The following is an 18,577-nucleotide window of genomic DNA, read 5'->3' on the forward strand; positions in this document are numbered from 1 at the left end:
TGAGGTACCATGGCACATATTATCTGAACAAGGCGGCCAAGAAAAGTCCTGTTCACCGTCGTTGCTTACTTGGGTAACCTCTCGGAGGGTCAGAGCCTTTCCGCCGCCCTAAGTGCTTTACTGACCGGCACTGAAGTACGTTCGAGCAATCGATGCTACCGCCAACGCTGATCCCACATATGAACGACGCCGGCTAAAGCTTATTGGAGTCGGTTGCTACTGACCAATCTATCTATTACTACCGGAGTAAGAATTGGCAGTATTATATTGGAACGGGACGTAGAAGGACTATCTGGGGGACTCACTTTAGCCATGCCGCCCTAGCGTGCACCAGGCCGGCGGTAATCCACTAAGCCCGGTACTCTGATCGGCCGTGGCTCTGACACCGACGACTTTGTCACTCATCATGAGCGAACAATTATAGAGGTCTCAACAACTCAGGACTTCTTTTCCCTTGTTTCTACCAACATCTCCTTGCAGCCTATGACGACCGCTGCCTACTGGCTATTAGTAGGACGGTTGGATAGTATACCTCTAGTTGGCCGGATATTCATTGTGACAGTGTAATTTTTGCGTCCGTTTAGCTCGACCACGCTACGTGGTGTAATATCTTCACTCTGCGCTCACTTTTTTTAAAATAATTTTTCGTAGCATGGCTTAAGAGGACAAAAAGCTTAAGAGGCCGAAACGGCTGACGGTATGGAGGTTGTCCTTTAAAAACCCGGAGAAACCGAATGTGTATTGTCTTTTAAGGCCTGGATACCTGGAAGAACCGGGCGGCTACGCCAAAATTCAATGGGCAATGTGGTTCGAATCCATGAAGAAGTTCAAACGAAGTTGCGCCTAGAGCCTAGGCAAAGACCATCACTGAAGGCGCCACAGCGCATATTGGAGCGTGCCAAATACTCCTCGATGACTCAGAAATTCCTTTCAGTGCAGAGTGGCCAGGGAAATGGTCTGAAAAAATTGTACAGAAAGTTGACGATTCCGGCGAGCCGCGCACAAACCACCGGTCGTATGCTACCTAACTCAAAAAGCTTCACAACTGGCGGAGGGTCATAGGAAGCTATCTCTGGGTCAGGCGAAATGCATGGCACAGAGATTCCCTTACACAGATGCCTTGAGGTGTTGACATGCAGTGCCAAAGACAGTACACCTACCTGAGATTCGTCTTCTAGAGAATACTATAATATCTACACAAGCCAATGCCATTAGCTTCATCATTCATTAGCTTTTTCGAATTTTTCAACATACGTCCAAATTCATCACACAACTGAAATAGCTGTACACGCGCTGTTTTCGATACAGAGTACCGCAAGCCGGGTCCGGCCTAAACTGATGCTGCCTTTCACGTAAGTTGACTTATTCACTGATGATACACTTAATTTTCATCTCAGAGAAGATTAGAAAACGACCTGCTACTTCACTCTTCAGAGAACTGAGGATCAAAAAGGCACCGATGAAATATTTTAATTTTTTTTTTAGAAAGCGTCTGTTTAATTTTTATTGCATATCACATAGATCTAAGGTCTTCGTTTAATAATGACACGTTAGCCCATCATCATCAGAAATATATGACAGAGAACACAGTTGCATAAAGGATGAAAGGATTGCATGTGGATACGATTGCTGCTAGCGATGACAGAGTGTAACGGCAAAACGATTGTACAAGAATAGCTGGTGTTCAAGCGCAGTGAGGGCTCTACACCACAGGCTGGTACATTCTCAGTCTTTGTTCAGTATTGTTAAACGGTTTATACATTCAATAACAGTTGCCGGAGGTTTACAGTAATTACGGCTTCGAAATTCGATTGCTCATCCACGCATGTCATCTGAGTAACTTCTAATGTCGATTTACTGCCTATGTGCTTCACTCTAACTAATCACGAAAGTAAAACACCGCGCATTTACTCAAACAAGTTTATTGTGAAATAGCTTGACATATAACGCTATATGGTATGATCAGCATCTCGCCCGTAACCCGTTCCACACACCCAACCCGTACCTCCCACAGTTCGGTCCCGAGCCCCGCACAAAGGACTACAGTTACTGGACATAAAACCATGGGCAACAACTGCAGCCCTTTTTAAATGGACGATGCCGCCAAAATCGGCCTGCCTGAAATGTTATTTGGCTTTCTCTGTTGTCACCGATCATCGCCCGCCATTTGTACGTGGATTCTAGTTTACCAAACCCCCCACCCCTCCCACGTCCATCCTAACGGCCCTCGCCTGTCTTTTTATGACAACCTGACCTTGGCGACAATATTGTTCTCATCATTATTGTTATTATTAATATTACTGTTGTATACTTATTGTTCTTATTTTTATTAATCTTATTATCATAATTATTTATCTGCATTATCAAGCAACACTTATTCCTTACAACTCAGACCTCGTTAATTATTTCACTCCGCAGGCTTTCACAAACAAGCTCCACTTACATGTCATCTCCTGCCTCCTGCCACTATTTTTCACTATTTTTTTTCCATTTTCACTACACGCATTTTTATTGTTGTTATCGTTGTAACTCTGTTTTACTGTAACTCATAACCTACCCCCAAGCAATGCTTTTTAATGGTAAGCTATCGGTAGCGATAGTCGGATTTTGAATGGACAGATGGCGCAATCGTGTTCCCTTAAACGTAACTTCGTGATCTGCTTAGCTGATAGCTGCACCTACCGTTTGCTTGCTTCCCATGTGGTTGTTATTTTCGCAAAAAAGGTCTCGGCCATCATCATAAAAACAATACGTACGTTGACAACGAGAATACATGCACATTTTACCCGATGTAAACATGTGGATAGTTATAGACGGCCTGCTCCTACTAATGGAGCGCATGAGCTGACGACGGTGCATGAAATGACCGAAGGGGAAACTCGTCGAAAAATCACTGTCACCGCGGGACACGCGGAGTGTAGTCGGTACACGAAAAAATTGAACTTTACGTCAAAATGAATTAGCATATTTTACAGGTAAACCAGTAAAACTGCTAAAAATTATTAGGTAACGGTTCTCTTTCTCTCTCTCTCTCTCTCTCTCTCTCTCTCTCTCTCTCTCTCTGTCTCTCTGTATCTCTCTCTCTCTCTCTCGTGTGCAATTGAGGCGGACTCGAAGAAACTTCCGATTGACGAAGTTCGAAATCGTCTACACTGCAGCGATATCCCCATTAGTGGTCTTGGTGACATGATTAATTTCTGGATCATTATTATTGTTGTTATTATTTCTATTTTATTTTTTTGCCATTTGTATTTAGCCATCATTTTAATATCAATATATGCAACTACGAAGACGAATGGTTTACCGAACGAAGGCTCTGTCGATTGAAACGAAACATTAAGACACGGACGCGTCGTTGGACGCGTACAACTATTTAATGGGTTATCAACTGAATGGGCGGGCAGAAAAAATATCATAGAGAAAAGGAATTAATATTGCTACGCACATGACGCCTTTGTCTTTTTCGTTACTTGCAGTACGTGTGTTGCTATTATTGATAATGTTATTGTTATTATTTCAATAGTCGCGTCCTTGGTCGCCACATTACGTTGATGTTGTTTGGCAGAGCCAACGTAGCAATCTGCTCCGACCACTGCCAACAAGTGGTCGAGGCTCATGCCTATTGAGCGGCTCAAAGGCCTGCTCACGAATGGATCGTGTTCAGAATTCAAGTGGAGTTCTTGCAAGCAATAATGGCTTCTTCACCGACGGCAGAGAGCACCGTAATAATAACATTTCCCTCGCCTTTTTCCAGTTCTTCCTTCATCTTTCTCGACAGCTCTTCGTCGGCGGGTACACGCAGATCATCACGAATGTCACCTTTGTCATCCATCAGGGACACGAATCCATCGTCGGAGATGTCGATCAGCTGTAAACGAGTTCAAAATACTGTTACCGTGTGGCGGCTCAACTAAGGGTCATTCCTGCAGAACATGCTAATTAATAGCGCCTTTGAATGTGATCGCTAGACTTTTTGGATATCCTCCAAGCACGTGAATTACTATCTGAAGGTAGACATTGAAACGGAAACGACTCCCGGGTAGTAATATCTTTAATAATTTTCTCATACGGTACCTAATGATGAACCCTGTATGCAAACGGTTGAAGTCGAAGCGAGATAACGAACTCGTTCGTCCAGTCAGAATGCAGTTTTGCTTAGTATAGCATTGCAAAAAAAAAACACACTTCTTCACTTTTGGAATGAAGTCAGTGGGAAAAAATGCATGACAATCGCTGAAGACAAAAAACTGAGGAAACATAGGAAATTCGTTGGTTTTTTTCTTTTGTTGTCTTTATCAGAAATGTCTGCAAACGGTTGAGGCCAAGACAAAAATAGCTTGCCTGGCCAGTCAGATTGCATCATTTAATCTCAATATAGCACCAATATAGGAAGACCAGCATTTCCACTGTTAGGATGGAAAGCGGTGGCAAAACGGTGCCTATATTTTCTACTATAAGCACGTTACAGCATGCTGATACGTACGCAGCGCAAACAATCTTACAATTTCTTAGATATATGATGGTTGAGATTGGCTTTCGTTTCAAGTTGTTTGCAAATGGCTGAGACTAGGGTGAGATGGAACGGCTCCAGTCACAACGCACAATCTCTTTCTATGCGCAAGTCTAGAGAAAGACTGGCACTTTGTTCAATAGAAGTAAGCAGTGACAAATTGTGCATAGCCGATCTACACGTAAACAGCAGCTTATATCAGGTAATAGTAACAATAATAATAACCATCATAATTGTTATTTAGGGTACAGTATCACATTGAGGTGACCTGAACACTTTGGCGAGCGGATAGCCTCGAAGGGTTGATTCGGCTACAGCTGCTTTCAGTAACCCTGAAGGCTATTAGAAAATATGCTGAAGTAAAATTTTGAGATTCGTTTTCTCAGTCAGAATCCGCACACCATTATAATATTGCACCCAATCTGGGAGAAGAAATCGCCTACACGAACGAGAACTAAGTCAATAGCAACCGTGGCAATACATTTATTGCATATAGCAAACTACTGCACGTCTGATGACCTGAAGTTGATTAAGCAAACACTGGATTGTCCTTTTGAACAATAAAGCCAACAAAAAACCGAATACTAACCTGAAAATCGTTTCGGTTAACATTGGGCACATCAATGTTGTGCGTGGATGGACAGAGATCTTCGTACTTCTTCGACGTGAAAATATCAATGCCGACAAGGTGAACCTTGGCGTGTCCGTGCTTTCCTGTCTTTGAGGTGCTCATTTCCATGATCTTGCACGGGCGGCCCTTGAGCATCACGAATCCGTTCTTGCGTAGTGCCGAACACTGCATCGGATACGTGGATGAGGCGCCGGACCCACCGGTGTGGAACTCCACTTCTTCGCCCTCCATTCTCGTTCGGTCGTTTAGGTCGCTAGGCCGTGACCGCTGAACCTGTTGCACCAACTTCGCGGGCTTTCGAATCACGGCTAAAACTGTTACCAAGTGAAGCGTGAGTTACAGTTTGAAGACGCTAAGGTTAGCTTTGAGAGGCCGGTCTTGCCAAACTAGTGAAAGTTAAAGAAACAAATTGGTAAACACTAGTGAGAGCACGCCCTATCACGGGGTATTGAAAGTTGAAAACTCCTAAAACCGCGTGACCACCACCTTCTGGAAAATTCCGAGATTCTAGATCTTATTGGTCAAGTTATTCTCAAACTACTCGATTTACCCTAATCGATTAAAATCTAATATGTATCGGTCGAGATCAATGTTGGGGCTTGATCGGAGCGTGTACTATTCTTCCTGATTAAAAATCCTACTTTGTAAGCATAAAAGGTTTAACTGGCAAATTCCCTCTCTACTGCTCCCTTGTAGGCGTGCCACCATGACGTATACGCAAGAAAATACCAACCATGCTAACAGATTAAGTAAACGAAATATTAACATCGAGGTGTGGGAGCAATCACATCCGCCATGGAATTAAAATGACCGTTTTATAAACAAATGTCCAGCGACGAAAACGTGTTCGAAATTATGCCTCACTTAAACCCTCTTTCACGATGTCAACACCGTTGTGAGCATATACAATGCGTATTTGACGTTAAAAATTATTGCTATGAAACCAAAAAGGCGTTGCTTAGAGTCGGAGTTTCGAATAATTTCCCTTCTCAGTGCGTTTACGCTAGGGAATTGTACCATACATTTTCTATTAATCGATGCAAAGAGTCTACAACATACGCTTTAACGAGACACATAAAATGTATGTATCGAGAACTGCCACCCGGCTTCCACCTAAACCATTTGCAGCCTAGCTACAGAATAAGCGACTTCGTCAGCACGAAATGCCAGATAGACAAGCCCGAACGGGACTAATACCCTGGCGATTGCAGCACTCGCTGGGGCAGCTCAATCTCGCCGACTCGATATTAACAGATAGCAGCGTCGTATATCTCGAAACCAGAGCCAACGTCCCGTCGAAATGAAAAGCAGCTCCAGGTACTGCGGATCGTCCGCCAACACAGTCGTCGCAAAAATGCACGAGCGGGCTGGATCAATTATACACAAATGTCGAAGCGAAAAAACATAACACTAGCGAACGACTTTCAGAAGCAACAGCCAAAGCGATGTTGGAAAGAAGACACAGTGGAGAAGACCCACTTGGTACCATGAGTGGCGGCAGCAGCAGCAGTAGGCGACGACCATAGCTGTCGAGCTGCCGAACTCGTTGATCACTATCGCAGCTAAATCAATAGGCCTAAATCGACATGAATTCGCCAAGTGGAAAGACACTAACATGCCACCTGTGCTCTTGTACAACGCCACCTCATACGGCCCAGACACAGTCGCTCGACTGACGCACGACGTTGACAGCACGAAACGGTGAAAAATTACCACCAAAGTAACCTAGCCTACCTCCATGCGGCGCCGCGCTCTCCAGCGGCGAAAAGGTTCGCCGGAAGCGGCCTGTCCCATCGATGGCGACTTGGTTTCGGATTCCGGCCCCCTAATGTCGGCCACTGTCGCAGGTTCAAAGAAGGAAATTATGGTACGTTTTCTGTTTGGGTACGGTTTTTATTAAACACTGTATGGCCATTTGCCTACTTCATGTTCTGAAGTAAATTAGACTTTATTATCGCTTATTTTTCAATACCAACATAAAAATAACGCTATATCATGCGAGTGTTGCTTTCATTGTGCTTCAATGGTGGGACGGAAATCACGATGGTCCCAATAGGCGCAAAAGCACCAGTAGGTATCATTGTTTATTTCTCCCATTGTGCGACTGTGGCAGGAGTAGTACTGTTCCAGCAATGGTGGATGCAACAGGCTTGGTAGGAATGTATTTGAGAATATCAATATTATTTAACGTCTGTTATTTAATGTCGAGCAGTTACGTCTGAGGATAGTTGCATTGCATTTTTCTATGAAAATATTCGTCGTTTCCATTAGGTGCGACTAAATGTATTACCAACCAAATCTTTACGAGATTCAGTTTTAAACGCGTTTGTCTCTAGAATGTTTTCAGTAATTTATAGTACAAATGAGAGACAAAAATTGCTAAAAATACTGAATAACAAATATGTGAGCTTGAAATAAGTACAACTTCGTACCGATCTGAGAATTACTATTCTATAAATTTCTACTAGTCTATAAATTTCGCATGCGCATCAAACTCGTTTTTTTTTCACGCATTACATTCGTTTGTTTTTTTCGACATTATTTAAGTCAGAAGACCTTTTTAACTTTACTAAATATTAATTTTCTTGTGTTTTGCCTGAATATTTTAGGGATGCGGCGGCGCTGCTGCAAGTCCCTGGAAAGTGCTGCCATGCACGAAAGAGGATAACCTAAATGGCGTTGTATGCGAAAGTTCGTTCGCTATGCTCTTCCCAAAGTACCGTGAAAAATACCTTAAAGAAATTTGGCCTCTTGTTAAAAAGGCCCTTGGAGGTTTGTATCGAAAGGCATATTTCAATAGCCAAGTTAAAGGGGACATTTTCCTTTGGTGGAAAGAACAACTATTGTTGGGGAGTCAGGGTTGAAACGGACGCTTGAGTACCTAGTTTATTTGCGTAGTAAAGACTTTCCCTTCCCGGGATGCATATTAAAAACGTGCTTTCAGGACCGGACAGTTAGTGAGCTGTGAGAAGATTCGCTCTGCGGACATGGCTTCCTCAACATGTATATCCTCATTTGATCTGTGTAACTTCGCTTGTGAGTAATGCGAGTTGAATTCTATGTGGACATACATTCCTATTTCGTAATTGTTATCGGTTGTATCTGTTTGTAGAACACGGCATTGAAGCTGAATTGGATGTTATCGAGGGGAGCATGACAGTAAAGACGACAAGGTAACCTACCAAACTTCTTCTTGTTGAAGTATTGTAACATGTAATTATTTCGTAATACTGCATCGTAGGCTGAAGGGCGCTTGCTATACTTCTCTGCTTTTCCTATGAAACTAATTATATATAAAAAAAAAATAATTGAGTACAACTATTTGCGACTTTGTTGACGATGGTTTACGTTTTTCTACTCCAGACTATCTAAACAGCATAGCTATATAAATGGTATAGTTCCTGTGACCGAGTCCGTTTAATTAAGAATTAAGCGAACGAATATATCGTTTCGCATATAATGATGATACAGGCCCTTGGCGTATGTGTGATATATAACCAGGCAAATGTGGGATCCCTACATGATTATCAAGGCGCGTGACCTTATCAAACTTATGGCTCGCAGTGTACCATTCGAACAGGCAGTTCGTATCCTTGAAGATGATATCGCATGCGATGTAATTAAAATTGGCGGAACGGTGCGGAGAAAAGAACGTTTCGTACGGCGTCGACAGCGTCTCGTAGGTTAGTGAAATACCAATGGTTTGTGACCGATACGTGAGCACGGAAACGTTCAGCTATAGCTGTAGAAAATTGCTGTCTTTGATTTATCCAGATAAAACAGTGGAGTTTAGTGAAAAAATTCCTTGAACAATCGCAGTCATTTTTTATAGTGTCAAATACTTCCAAGCTACGCTCGTTTTTGAGTTGAACCTTGATTTTCTCTAGCAACTTGGTAGGGTTCTTTGTTTCAATGAAGACTTCTTATGAAGAGTTGATTTTTTTTAGTTATAGTGTCTTTTTATTCAGTAGTAAGATTTGGTTTCGAAACTAATTTCAGTACATACAAAAATGCGTATCTGCTTTTTTAAGGTTCTTTTTGTGGTAATAAATAATTTCCTAAAATATTTGATTCATACTTATCTTACAGACCAATCATACCATGCTTCTCTTGGAAATTCCTAAGAAAAATTTATCATGTTAAACATCCTTAAAAAGTTCTAGAGATACTGAAACATTTGTCAAGAATCAATCGCGAATGTAAAATTTTAGCATATAGAAATTATGGCTGAACGTTAGCCACAGAAAGCAAAAAGAGTCAGTTTTTTAACTACGGTCAGCGGTGAGAAAAATGCATATGTTTTTTTTAAGATCAGCCATTCTGTCTAATGTATTTAGTCACCATCGACAATGCTTTCCATAGAAAATCAAAGTTAAACGGTAGCAGCTAAAACAAATCTGTCACCACAATGAAATAAGGTTTAAAATAATTTTTCATAACGGTTTATTTTTGCTGACACACTTTTCCTCCTCGTAATAGGACCAAACGGTGCAACACTCAAAGCCATTGAGATCTTGACTGGTTGTTATGTCCTTGTGCAGGGCAATACTGTTTCAACGCTTGGGCCTTTTAGAGGTCTCAAACAGGTAAGACAAATATTTCCGTATGTATTAATTATCCATAAAGCCTCATGAGGGTACGGATCCCTCAGAAAGCCTTTTCCCTCGTAGCAATAATGAGAACGTAAAAATGGCTTGCAGCGTCAAATTTGCGGAGCCCTCAACTTAATGAAACAATTCACTACTTATCAAACGCGGAATACTAACCAATTGTAAAGCGTTGCTTTTCCACGGTCCTCTTATACTTGTATCTTGACTGATTTCGACGGAGGTACGGGCAAAGGTCTACACAATCCAACGTCATAGCCGTTACAAGGTTTTAAGCACCCCATGCTACCCGAGAAATAAACACTCGATGCCCGATTCACTTGTATGCACAACGCGTACATCGGTGTACTCTATTCAATTAAATCACGGGAAAATGATTTTGACAATGAGAATTGCTATGTTTACTCACAGTCGTGTAATGCTGTAAGTGCTGTTTTCTGTGTGTTACATGATGAGATTCAGGTGCGCAAAATCGTTGAAGACTGTATGAACAACGTTCATCCGATATATCATATCAAGACGCTAATGATTAAACGCGAGTTAGCTAAAGATCCTCAGCTGGTCAACGAAAATTGGGACCGATTCCTGCCAAAGCTATCCAACAAGAATATCTCAAAGCGAAAGCAGCCCAAGAAAAAGCGTCTGAAGGGAGAATATACGCCGTTTCCGCCTGCACCGCCTCTGTCGAAGGTACGCAAGTCAGCGAAAACGTTTGAGCTTTATTTGGATAAGCTTGAATTTTGTACATAAAGCTATAGCTTCCGATGTGTAAAGTGGCTAGGACAGTAACACACGTTCTGGTGCGCGTTTTACATCTCTATTACAGATTGATAAGGAGTTGGAAACTGGCGAATACTTCTTAAAGGATACGGAGAAAAAACGTAAAAAGAAACGTGAGCAACTTGAGCGTCAGGCCGAGAAACAGGTGAGTCATGGAAAAGCGTTAATAAAACTATTTGTTTTTGACGCGGATCTGCATAGACATTATCCGTATCAATTCGTAGTGAGCTGCTACTGATGATCATAAAACCTAAATACTTAGAAAATTTTTAAAGTAGATTATTATTTTAAAGTAGGTTGCTTGCTAAGTGTTAAAGAAAAAATAGTTATCCTAACGAGATAAGAAAAATAAAAAAATCTTACGATAGCTATAATAGGTGTAAGCTATAACATTCCTACTTACTCTCCTCTAATTTTTAAAGAATAATTAGAGAGATACTTTCGTTGATATCGGGCAGATCTACTACAGAGCATTACTTACATGTCGAATTATTGATGTACTCATTCTAAAATTCGCTAAGAATACCCGTTAGGTTGCTCAAGCGAATTTAGCAGATTTTAACAGACGAAATGATAAATACTTTAATATATTATAAATACGAAATGAAAACACTTGTAAGTGAAAGCTGGCTACCTTCAGCAGTAAGTGAAAATTTTTTAGTGTCGAAAATAGGTTGTCGGCAGTCCGGTCATTGTTCCTCAAGTGCTACAGGGCAACCGAAATTTATCAAAGACTGGGGAATACGTTCGAAGGTACAGCGCAAATGGTGCAAATGAACACCAAATATCGAAACTCGTGGGCCTAGAACGCATTGCCGCAATCAAAAACGCCTTTTATGAAAGGATGGCTTGGAGTCTTAGGGCTCTGTCGGATAAAACTGGCATTTCACAAGTGACGTGTTATAGAATTGTAACACAAATACTAGAAATTCGGATACTAAGTAAAAATGGGTTCCGTGAATTGACTCCACGTCAGTTGGAAAGTCGGGCTGTCTATATCGCCCGCAATTTGCGAACCATTAATTAACAACAACTCGCGTGGAGTATGCGGTCGCCATGGTGTAATCTATACCGCCAGAAAGGGACCAGGCGAGAAAATTGCGTCGTCCTAAAGAAATCGAGCGTAGTGGCAGTACTATGTTGAAATGGACATCAGGATTATCCACTACTGTGAAATATTCGCGATAGATATTCAGCTTGCCATCTCAAATCCCCCAAAAATCTGATGGACCATTGGCACCATCCTAGTTCAAGTAGTTCAAAAGTTGTTCAATTTCAGAATCCAACGAACTCGCTTGTACATGTATATAGACACTATATACATATATATATATATATGTATATAGTATCTATATACATACACATATACATATATATATATATGTGTATGTATTTGACTTCAGTCTAATATTCTACGTCTGTGACGGCAGTGGTTGTAGTAATTAGTATCATATTGTACTACGTGTTTATTTTTTAATTGAAATTAAGGCATTTGCCAGATGCTTTCCAAATTTTAGCAAGCGAGCAAGCTAGCTATATGATCTCTAGCGTTCAACAAACTCGGAGTTTTTTTTTTTTAATAATATGGCGCTTCACTTATGGGGTTGTAATTAGTTCCAAATATTGGTTGGGTGCTGGGCCTTGGAGCACCGGAGAACCTGGCTATAGCTCAAATATGACGCTGCGCACGACCCAAAAAGGCTATCGGTTTAAAACTCGGCCTCACTGATACTATCCACAATGTTATTGTTTCTCTAAATTAGATTTTATTCTTAGCTTAAGTTGTACACATTTTTTTAAATATCTATCCTGTGACCTTGTAATTGCACCGCTGAATCCGTTTCTGAAATCCTAAAATGCGAACATACTCACTTTATTTTAAAGTGAGTAAGTTCGCATTTTTTATGTATATATATACACATGTATATATAGGCGTATATGTGCGTGTGTATATATATATATATATATATATATATACTCTTTTTCATAGATCGTTAGAAGTATCGATATAAGAATAATGCATAAGCGAACATTGGTGATTTATCTATTTTGTATTTTATTGTTTACAGCTTGAACGAGAGAAGCAGCGTATGAAATCGTTTGAGCCACCTAAGGAGCCTCCCGCCGTAAAGAACTATTAGAGTATATAACATCTCTGTATATGGTTATTTGATAGAAGATAAATACAATAAATGTACCAGTACTTACGCACAAATTTATGCAGTTTTTATATATATCAAGCATATCTACTATCAGTTTCAATGCAAACAAGATTAAATCGCTGTGAAAAGCAGCATAGAAATTATTTTACCAATTTTTTTTACGCTTACCTTACCACACCTTCCTTGCCGACATAATAGGCTTGCAATAAATTTATTTTTGCTTTATATGCCTACATGGTTTAACGTGTTCGTCATAGGGTCTATCAATAAAACAAACTGAGCACTTAATGAGGCCTACTGTGTCCTCCTGTCAGCTAAAACGCGCAGCTCATAACAGGAAGCTGGGGCACTAGAATGATAAAGAAAACTAGATCAAGAATGTAATCGAAATCATATGATTCTGTTTTGGAATATTGTCTTTTAACCGAACCTGCAAATCAATGTAATAATAATAAATTTCCTTTCTAGAAGTTACAAGCCTGTTTGTATAAACAGATGTTTGTATAAATTTTAGCAATTTGCATATGCTTAATCACGTCCATTCCAAAAACGTGCTGGTCGCAGGTACCCGGCGCTACTGACTACTCAATCAAAGTACACACTAAGTATATATATACCTTCTAGTTCTTACCCAATGAACATCAATTGCAAAGAGCAATAATATAGAATGATAGGGACAATATTTATTGCAATAGTAAACAAAGTCATTTTTGGGATAAAACAACGACTAAGGAAACGAAGTTAGCATACTTAAGTTCCACTTAGGAATTACCTTTCTGTTCCAATAAGTCTTCATTTGACAAGTGAATATTAATAAGCTTTGCCCTACAGTTACGTCAGTTATCAACTGCTGAGTAAATTATATATATAGTTAAATTCAGGGACTGCCACTTCAGTGAGCTGTTCACACCTCTATGGAACATCATCAATAAAATAGTCGAACTGGTCATATTCTTCAGATGTTACTCTTCGTTTCATTGAACGAAGTCAGTTTTTCGAACATCGAAAAGTTTTCTAAATTATTCCGGACAAGCATTCATATTGACTGAGCCGGGCCGGGTAGTATCGTTTGCTGAAGACGTTTGCTTGTAAATATAAGCTCGTTTTCTACCTTGATTTTGGTGATCCATAAATGCGATACGGGATCGCGCTACGAATTGGTAGATTTATAAACAACTGTAGGATAACGCTAAGTTGTTTCCTGCATCGACTGAAACCTACCAAATATATTTTCAGAGCTAGTACAACTCTAAAGTTGATGTTTACATGCTTCTAACTCAAAATACTGGGATCGGTGTAATGTGTTAGGCTTACCTACGTACACTAATTTTGCACCTGAAATAGTTTTAGACCAGAAGATCTGACGGATAGCAATCAACCGCAAAAGCGCTCTTGTAAAATGAGATCTTCTAATTCTGAAATTAGTTAATTATGTGTTATCGTTCTAGCTAGTCATCCATGCCAATATCCCTCTCGTGAATCAATTTTTAATCAGCTTAACTGATACGTACGCCCTACGTATAACCTATTCCGCTTGGCTTGCTTACATTGACATTGTTGTATAAAAATGTTTGGTTACCTAAAAAAAAATGCTTATGTTTGAAGGTTGTGACTTTTCAAGATGTGCATTTAAGTTAATCGGCTATAATATGTTTGTCTAGCGACTCTTCAAAAACATCAAGGTCCCGCAAACAACTATATTTGCCAAAATCGCATTAAAATTGTGTTAATTTTTAGATATTCCGACCTTTTATGGTCGGCATACCTAAAAATCATAGTAGTTCAGAAATAAAATAATTTTTAATTATTAGAACGCAAGCATCTATTCTGCAAGAGCAAGCGGAGCACGAAGCAGGATAATCTGAGTTACTAAGAAATTAGTTCGACCAATAACTACCGCTAGCTGTTACGACTGCTGTTGTATTTTGCCTAATTTAGGCGCTAACTTATTACATTGTATAGGCGATGAGATAACGAACCCGTAAGTGTATTACGATACGATACGACAATGAAAAACTGCAAACTCGCGCCCTACACCAGCCTATATAACAAGAATATCAGGTAATAGGCGGTAGTTCTTTTATTAGGCAAACAGAGTCAAATTCCTTTACGCATACATACGATCACTCGAACAGAATGGTAACATAATACAGCAAAAGAAGATGCATACGGTTTTTTTAAGTTTGCACGGCCAAAATACGAGATTAGACATCAAACGAAAGGATTCCGTTTATTTCCTCACCTCCATTTCCAACTTCGTTTGTTCGAGATACATGAAACTCAGAAAATACATGTTCAGCCAGCCAGACAGACAGACAAATAAGTTGACCCTCTGAATCAGCAATAGAGCCACTTCCGCCTAGCCGCTGATACAGGCGAAACTATATAGGGCGGATGGCGCCCTATCTAGCAGGACTATGCCCGAGTTGACAGATAGCAAGTGGGGACAAATGCGATCTGGGCAACCCCTTCTCCAGCTACTGACAAAATGACGCAAAGGAACTCCTGTGTTTCTCGTCTTCATTCCATGAAGCTTGCGCAGAAAGAGCAAAGAAAGTTTTATCAACTCCTGTACAAATCGGGCAGATAAATGACGGTATACTTATCCGCACAGCGCTAAGCACAAAACAAATGAACTTAATGAGGTCCCCTACCTCGATCCTCGCTGCTGCTGTCAAACCCGATGCTATCCATCGCCTGCTAACACAACCTAACGCGTTTCCGGGAGGGCAACAAAGTACCTTTTCAATGAAAAGGAAGGCCCCTGTTTATCCCTAAGGGGCAATTTTTTTTTTTACTAATGAGCATAGAGCTAACGTCTGTGCGGCTGGTTCTCGTCAGCGTTCACTCTTCGCACCAAAATAAATGGTAGACTATGCGATTTCACTAATATATTATACGGATTGAATGTAGTATGCGTCAATATAGAAGGGATAATGACAGCTTTACTTTGCACTAGGAGAGTGCATTGTATTACGACAAGTTCATATGAAGGTAAGAATATAGGTTAATGCCAGTTATTACCGAAGAAATGTTTTTATTTTGTTGCGGTAATGACAGCGGCGGCAGCAGGCCAAATATTATGAGCTTATCGAGCATAAATTTCGCTTCAATTTGAATATCCGTGCAAAATAATTTTTACGGAGCTCATTCTGAGAGGCGTCTGAGAAGCGCGGTGAAGGTCATAGCAAGAATGTTACTTGTTAATAATAACAAGGTTACGTAGATATGAATCAGAGGAAATGCAGCTCACGACTTTAGACGACCCAGCAGCGTCTTAGAAGACTCCACAGCTAGAAGCTGTGAGGCACTCCAAGGCGAAGGTCGGTCTAAAGTGCCTTACATGCTTCTGTTTAACCTAAATAGAAGAACAAACGCTAAAAACCAACACATAAAGAATATATGATGCGCTTATCTGCCAATGCACTGTCTCACTGTGTAGCAACGTGTTAAGCGACGACATGGTACGTCATGCACTATTATATTATAAGCAGTAGCACGTACTTGCTTCCTATTTGTTAGGTACCAAGAAAAAAAACACGCTCGCAACAACAGCAGCATGTCCAAGAGACAAAGTACCAACGGAAGACACAAACGACAATCTTAGCTTGTTCAGACAACCAGTTTACTGCCTACATATACGATCACAAAGTCCAGTGGGGGCGACTCGGCCTCTTTCGGCCTGCCTCATACAGCACGTACTGACCCTGCGCATATACACGTCGTAGGGCTGAGAGAAGTTTACCACTGTAGTCGCTGCCAAATAGCTGGCCGCGGACCCTACTGAGATCAACGTGCTGCGCGTGACGCCAGACCAAAGCTAACCTGGATAGAACAATCATTATGTGGGCTATCACCCCGCGTCTCTCTGTGCATGGCTTGACGAGGAGACAGAAAAGACAAGATCAGCAACGAGGCCATGCAAGCGTTGCCAAATGTTGCAATTTTGCCCCCTGTTCCAGAGCAGTGCCAACAACTGCTCAGTTGTCATCGTTCTCTCATCAAGTCACCGTTGTCAAGTGTCGAATGTCGGGTATCAGGCAGGCGATCTTATCAAAAATTTCCCATTATATGAATCTAAGTTTAGTCTTGGAAACACCGAACCTCTCGGGCTTCCAAATCTACAAATTAGAGGTAATTGACTAACAATTATTATATTATAGATGTATCAAATTCACTATAAGGCTGAAAACTACCAAAACTTGTGAGAATGCAGGGTCTGTCGGGGTCGCATCGAAATTGTTTTATCTCTGAAGCCAGATAACATGAAGTGCCAGCTATAGATCTACCCAGAATTATAAATCAACTATTTACCGATGTCTGCTATCAACGCCAGTAAAAATGGGTAGTTCACATTTCTCCCTCTCGTCTCAACTATTTAGCCTAGTTCGCTAGCAGTTAGCGAAGTGCAGCCGAACATCTTTTTCCTTGCCCTCAAGTGCACGTAGGACATGCCCGGCTAGAATAGATCTATAGCTGTTTCTATTTGTATGATACATTTACTAGACCGTAGCCTTCTGTCGCTGTCCTGTTGGTACTCTATTGTGATTTGCATAATACGTTGGTTGCATTCTACTTGTGGTATCACAGAGTCAGAGGTGTCGGAGCTATGTTACCACGACTCTCGAATGAGCAGAAGAGGACAAAGTTGAACATGACAGAACAACGGGGAGACAAATCACGGAGAAGAGGCACCAGCTGCAGGCCCTCAAATGGGCACTTTTACCAGCTTGAAAAATGGATACCGAGATGTTGTAGCCGCTACAAAATCAGGCGATCCGATGCGATTATGCGAGCGGAATGATAGACAATTGAGATGAAACCATGACAACACATTGTTGATTACTATATTCGGCCATTTTCGGTTCGCTTTAGTGGACATTTTTCGGCTATGAGGACGATGGTATCGAATGATTCCATTTATAGAGCCTGCTTTGTTAGCTGTATGATTATGTTTTGCATTTATATATATATATATATATATAGTATTTGTTTCTCGGAGTAAATATTACGGACTCTTGATTCGATTGTGTAGTCAACAAATGGCCACCGTCTACGATAACTCTATGGCACGTGGGCTAGTTATAATAATAATAATAATAATGATAAGCGCTAACCAAGCACAAGTCCCAGGATAAGAATGTAATCAATTGTAGAAAAGACGTACGCGGGAGAACTTGTTTGTTTCCAGCCGTATCGATGTGCACAGTGGGCTGTGCATAAGGCACGTCTAATTGACGGAATCAAAATATAACTCTAGTAGAGCTAGCCTTGAGGACCTCTTTGAAGTTTGGACAAGTATGGACGCATATACTCTCAAGCAAATACAATTTGCATCTTAAATCCACACCAGCAACAAATCTTCATGCTACTGATAACGCTTTGTTTTTTATTATAAAGCGCACACATGTTTTACAACTCCATTTCACACGATCGCCATGAATCCCTGAGTAAACATGTGGGTGAACGGTATCCTTTAAATCTTTTTGTATATAGGATCCAATACGTAAACCATTTGTTCCGTAGTTGTCGTTACCTTTTTCCTTTCGAAATAAGTGCTCTAAGTTTCAAGTCTCACGAGGCTGTTAAACATTGCTTCAGGCGGCCGGTCCCTCCTAGCACGAAACGAAGGGTGTCAACGCCCGGTTTCGAACCTGTACCACTTCACGTGACTGTAAGTAGCAGGCAAACAGGTTACCGCTGCACGATCACCTTCACTCACGGGTAGGACTCTTTTGCAACCTATGTATAATAGCCCATTCTTTTTGGTTGGCAACGAAGAACAGAGGCAGGAAAAGCAGAAGCATTGCTTTTCGGCTACGGACAATTCGCTGCTGAAAATTCTCAACCCTACCAGCTTATTGCTCCGTTCAAGGGCAGCTCTTAG

General features: G+C 40.9%; 2 protein-coding genes across 7 annotated transcripts; one reads left to right on the forward strand and one right to left on the reverse strand.

Annotated features, from left to right (window-relative positions):
- Positions 1-1,906: 1,906 nt before the first annotated feature.
- On the reverse strand, positions 1,907-6,961 carry LOC111271984 (eukaryotic translation initiation factor 5A-1). 6 transcript variants are annotated; one of them, XM_022853089.2, is made up of 3 exons: positions 6,876-6,961; positions 5,100-5,455; positions 1,907-3,868 (listed from the first exon to the last, which is right to left on the reverse strand). In XM_022853089.2, the coding sequence occupies exons 2-3, from the start codon at positions 5,370-5,372 to the stop codon at positions 3,668-3,670; spliced, it is 474 nt and encodes a 157-aa protein (XP_022708824.1). In that variant the 5' UTR covers positions 5,373-5,455; positions 6,876-6,961; the 3' UTR covers positions 1,907-3,667. The 6 variants fall into 6 exon arrangements, with proteins under 6 accessions (XP_022708824.1, XP_022708821.1, XP_022708818.1 ...); XM_022853086.2 differs by having other exon boundaries at positions 5,100-5,527; positions 6,876-6,938; XM_022853083.2 differs by having other exon boundaries at positions 6,757-6,895.
- dbe (KRR1 small subunit processome component homolog dbe) lies at positions 6,877-12,743 on the forward strand. Its single transcript, XM_086973121.1, has 8 exons — positions 6,877-7,008; positions 7,751-7,913; positions 8,254-8,314; positions 8,643-8,824; positions 9,621-9,727; positions 10,205-10,438; positions 10,575-10,673; positions 12,598-12,743. The coding sequence occupies exons 1-8, from the start codon at positions 6,880-6,882 to the stop codon at positions 12,667-12,669; spliced, it is 1,047 nt and encodes a 348-aa protein (XP_086829247.1). The 5' UTR covers positions 6,877-6,879; the 3' UTR covers positions 12,670-12,743.
- Positions 12,744-18,577: the final 5,834 nt, after the last annotated feature.

This window comes from Varroa jacobsoni, unplaced genomic scaffold (assembly GCF_002532875.2).
Source record: "Varroa jacobsoni isolate VJ856 unplaced genomic scaffold, vjacob_1.0 contig01347, whole genome shotgun sequence".
NCBI lineage: Eukaryota > Metazoa > Arthropoda > Arachnida > Mesostigmata > Varroidae > Varroa > Varroa jacobsoni.

Bases quoted from the DNA above. Each gene is read 5' to 3' on its own strand.
- LOC111271984 (XM_022853083.2), bottom strand. From the start codon at position 6,790: ATGAGGTGGCGTTGTACAAGAGCACAGGTGGCAT. The intron at 5,456-6,756 runs GTTAGTGTCTTT...ACTTGGTAACAG, and splicing joins TACAAGAGCACAGGTGGCAT to TTTTAGCCGTGATTCGAAAG. The intron at 3,869-5,099 runs GTTAGTATTCGG...ACTCGTTTACAG, and splicing joins TTAACCGAAACGATTTTCAG to CTGATCGACATCTCCGACGA.
- dbe (XM_086973121.1), top strand. From the start codon at position 6,880: ATGCGGCGCCGCGCTCTCCAGCGGCGAAAAGGTTCGCCGGAAGCGGCC. The intron at 7,914-8,253 runs GTTTGTATCGAA...ATCTGTTTGTAG, and splicing joins TGTTAAAAAGGCCCTTGGAG to AACACGGCATTGAAGCTGAA. The intron at 10,439-10,574 runs GTACGCAAGTCA...TCTCTATTACAG, and splicing joins CTGCACCGCCTCTGTCGAAG to ATTGATAAGGAGTTGGAAAC.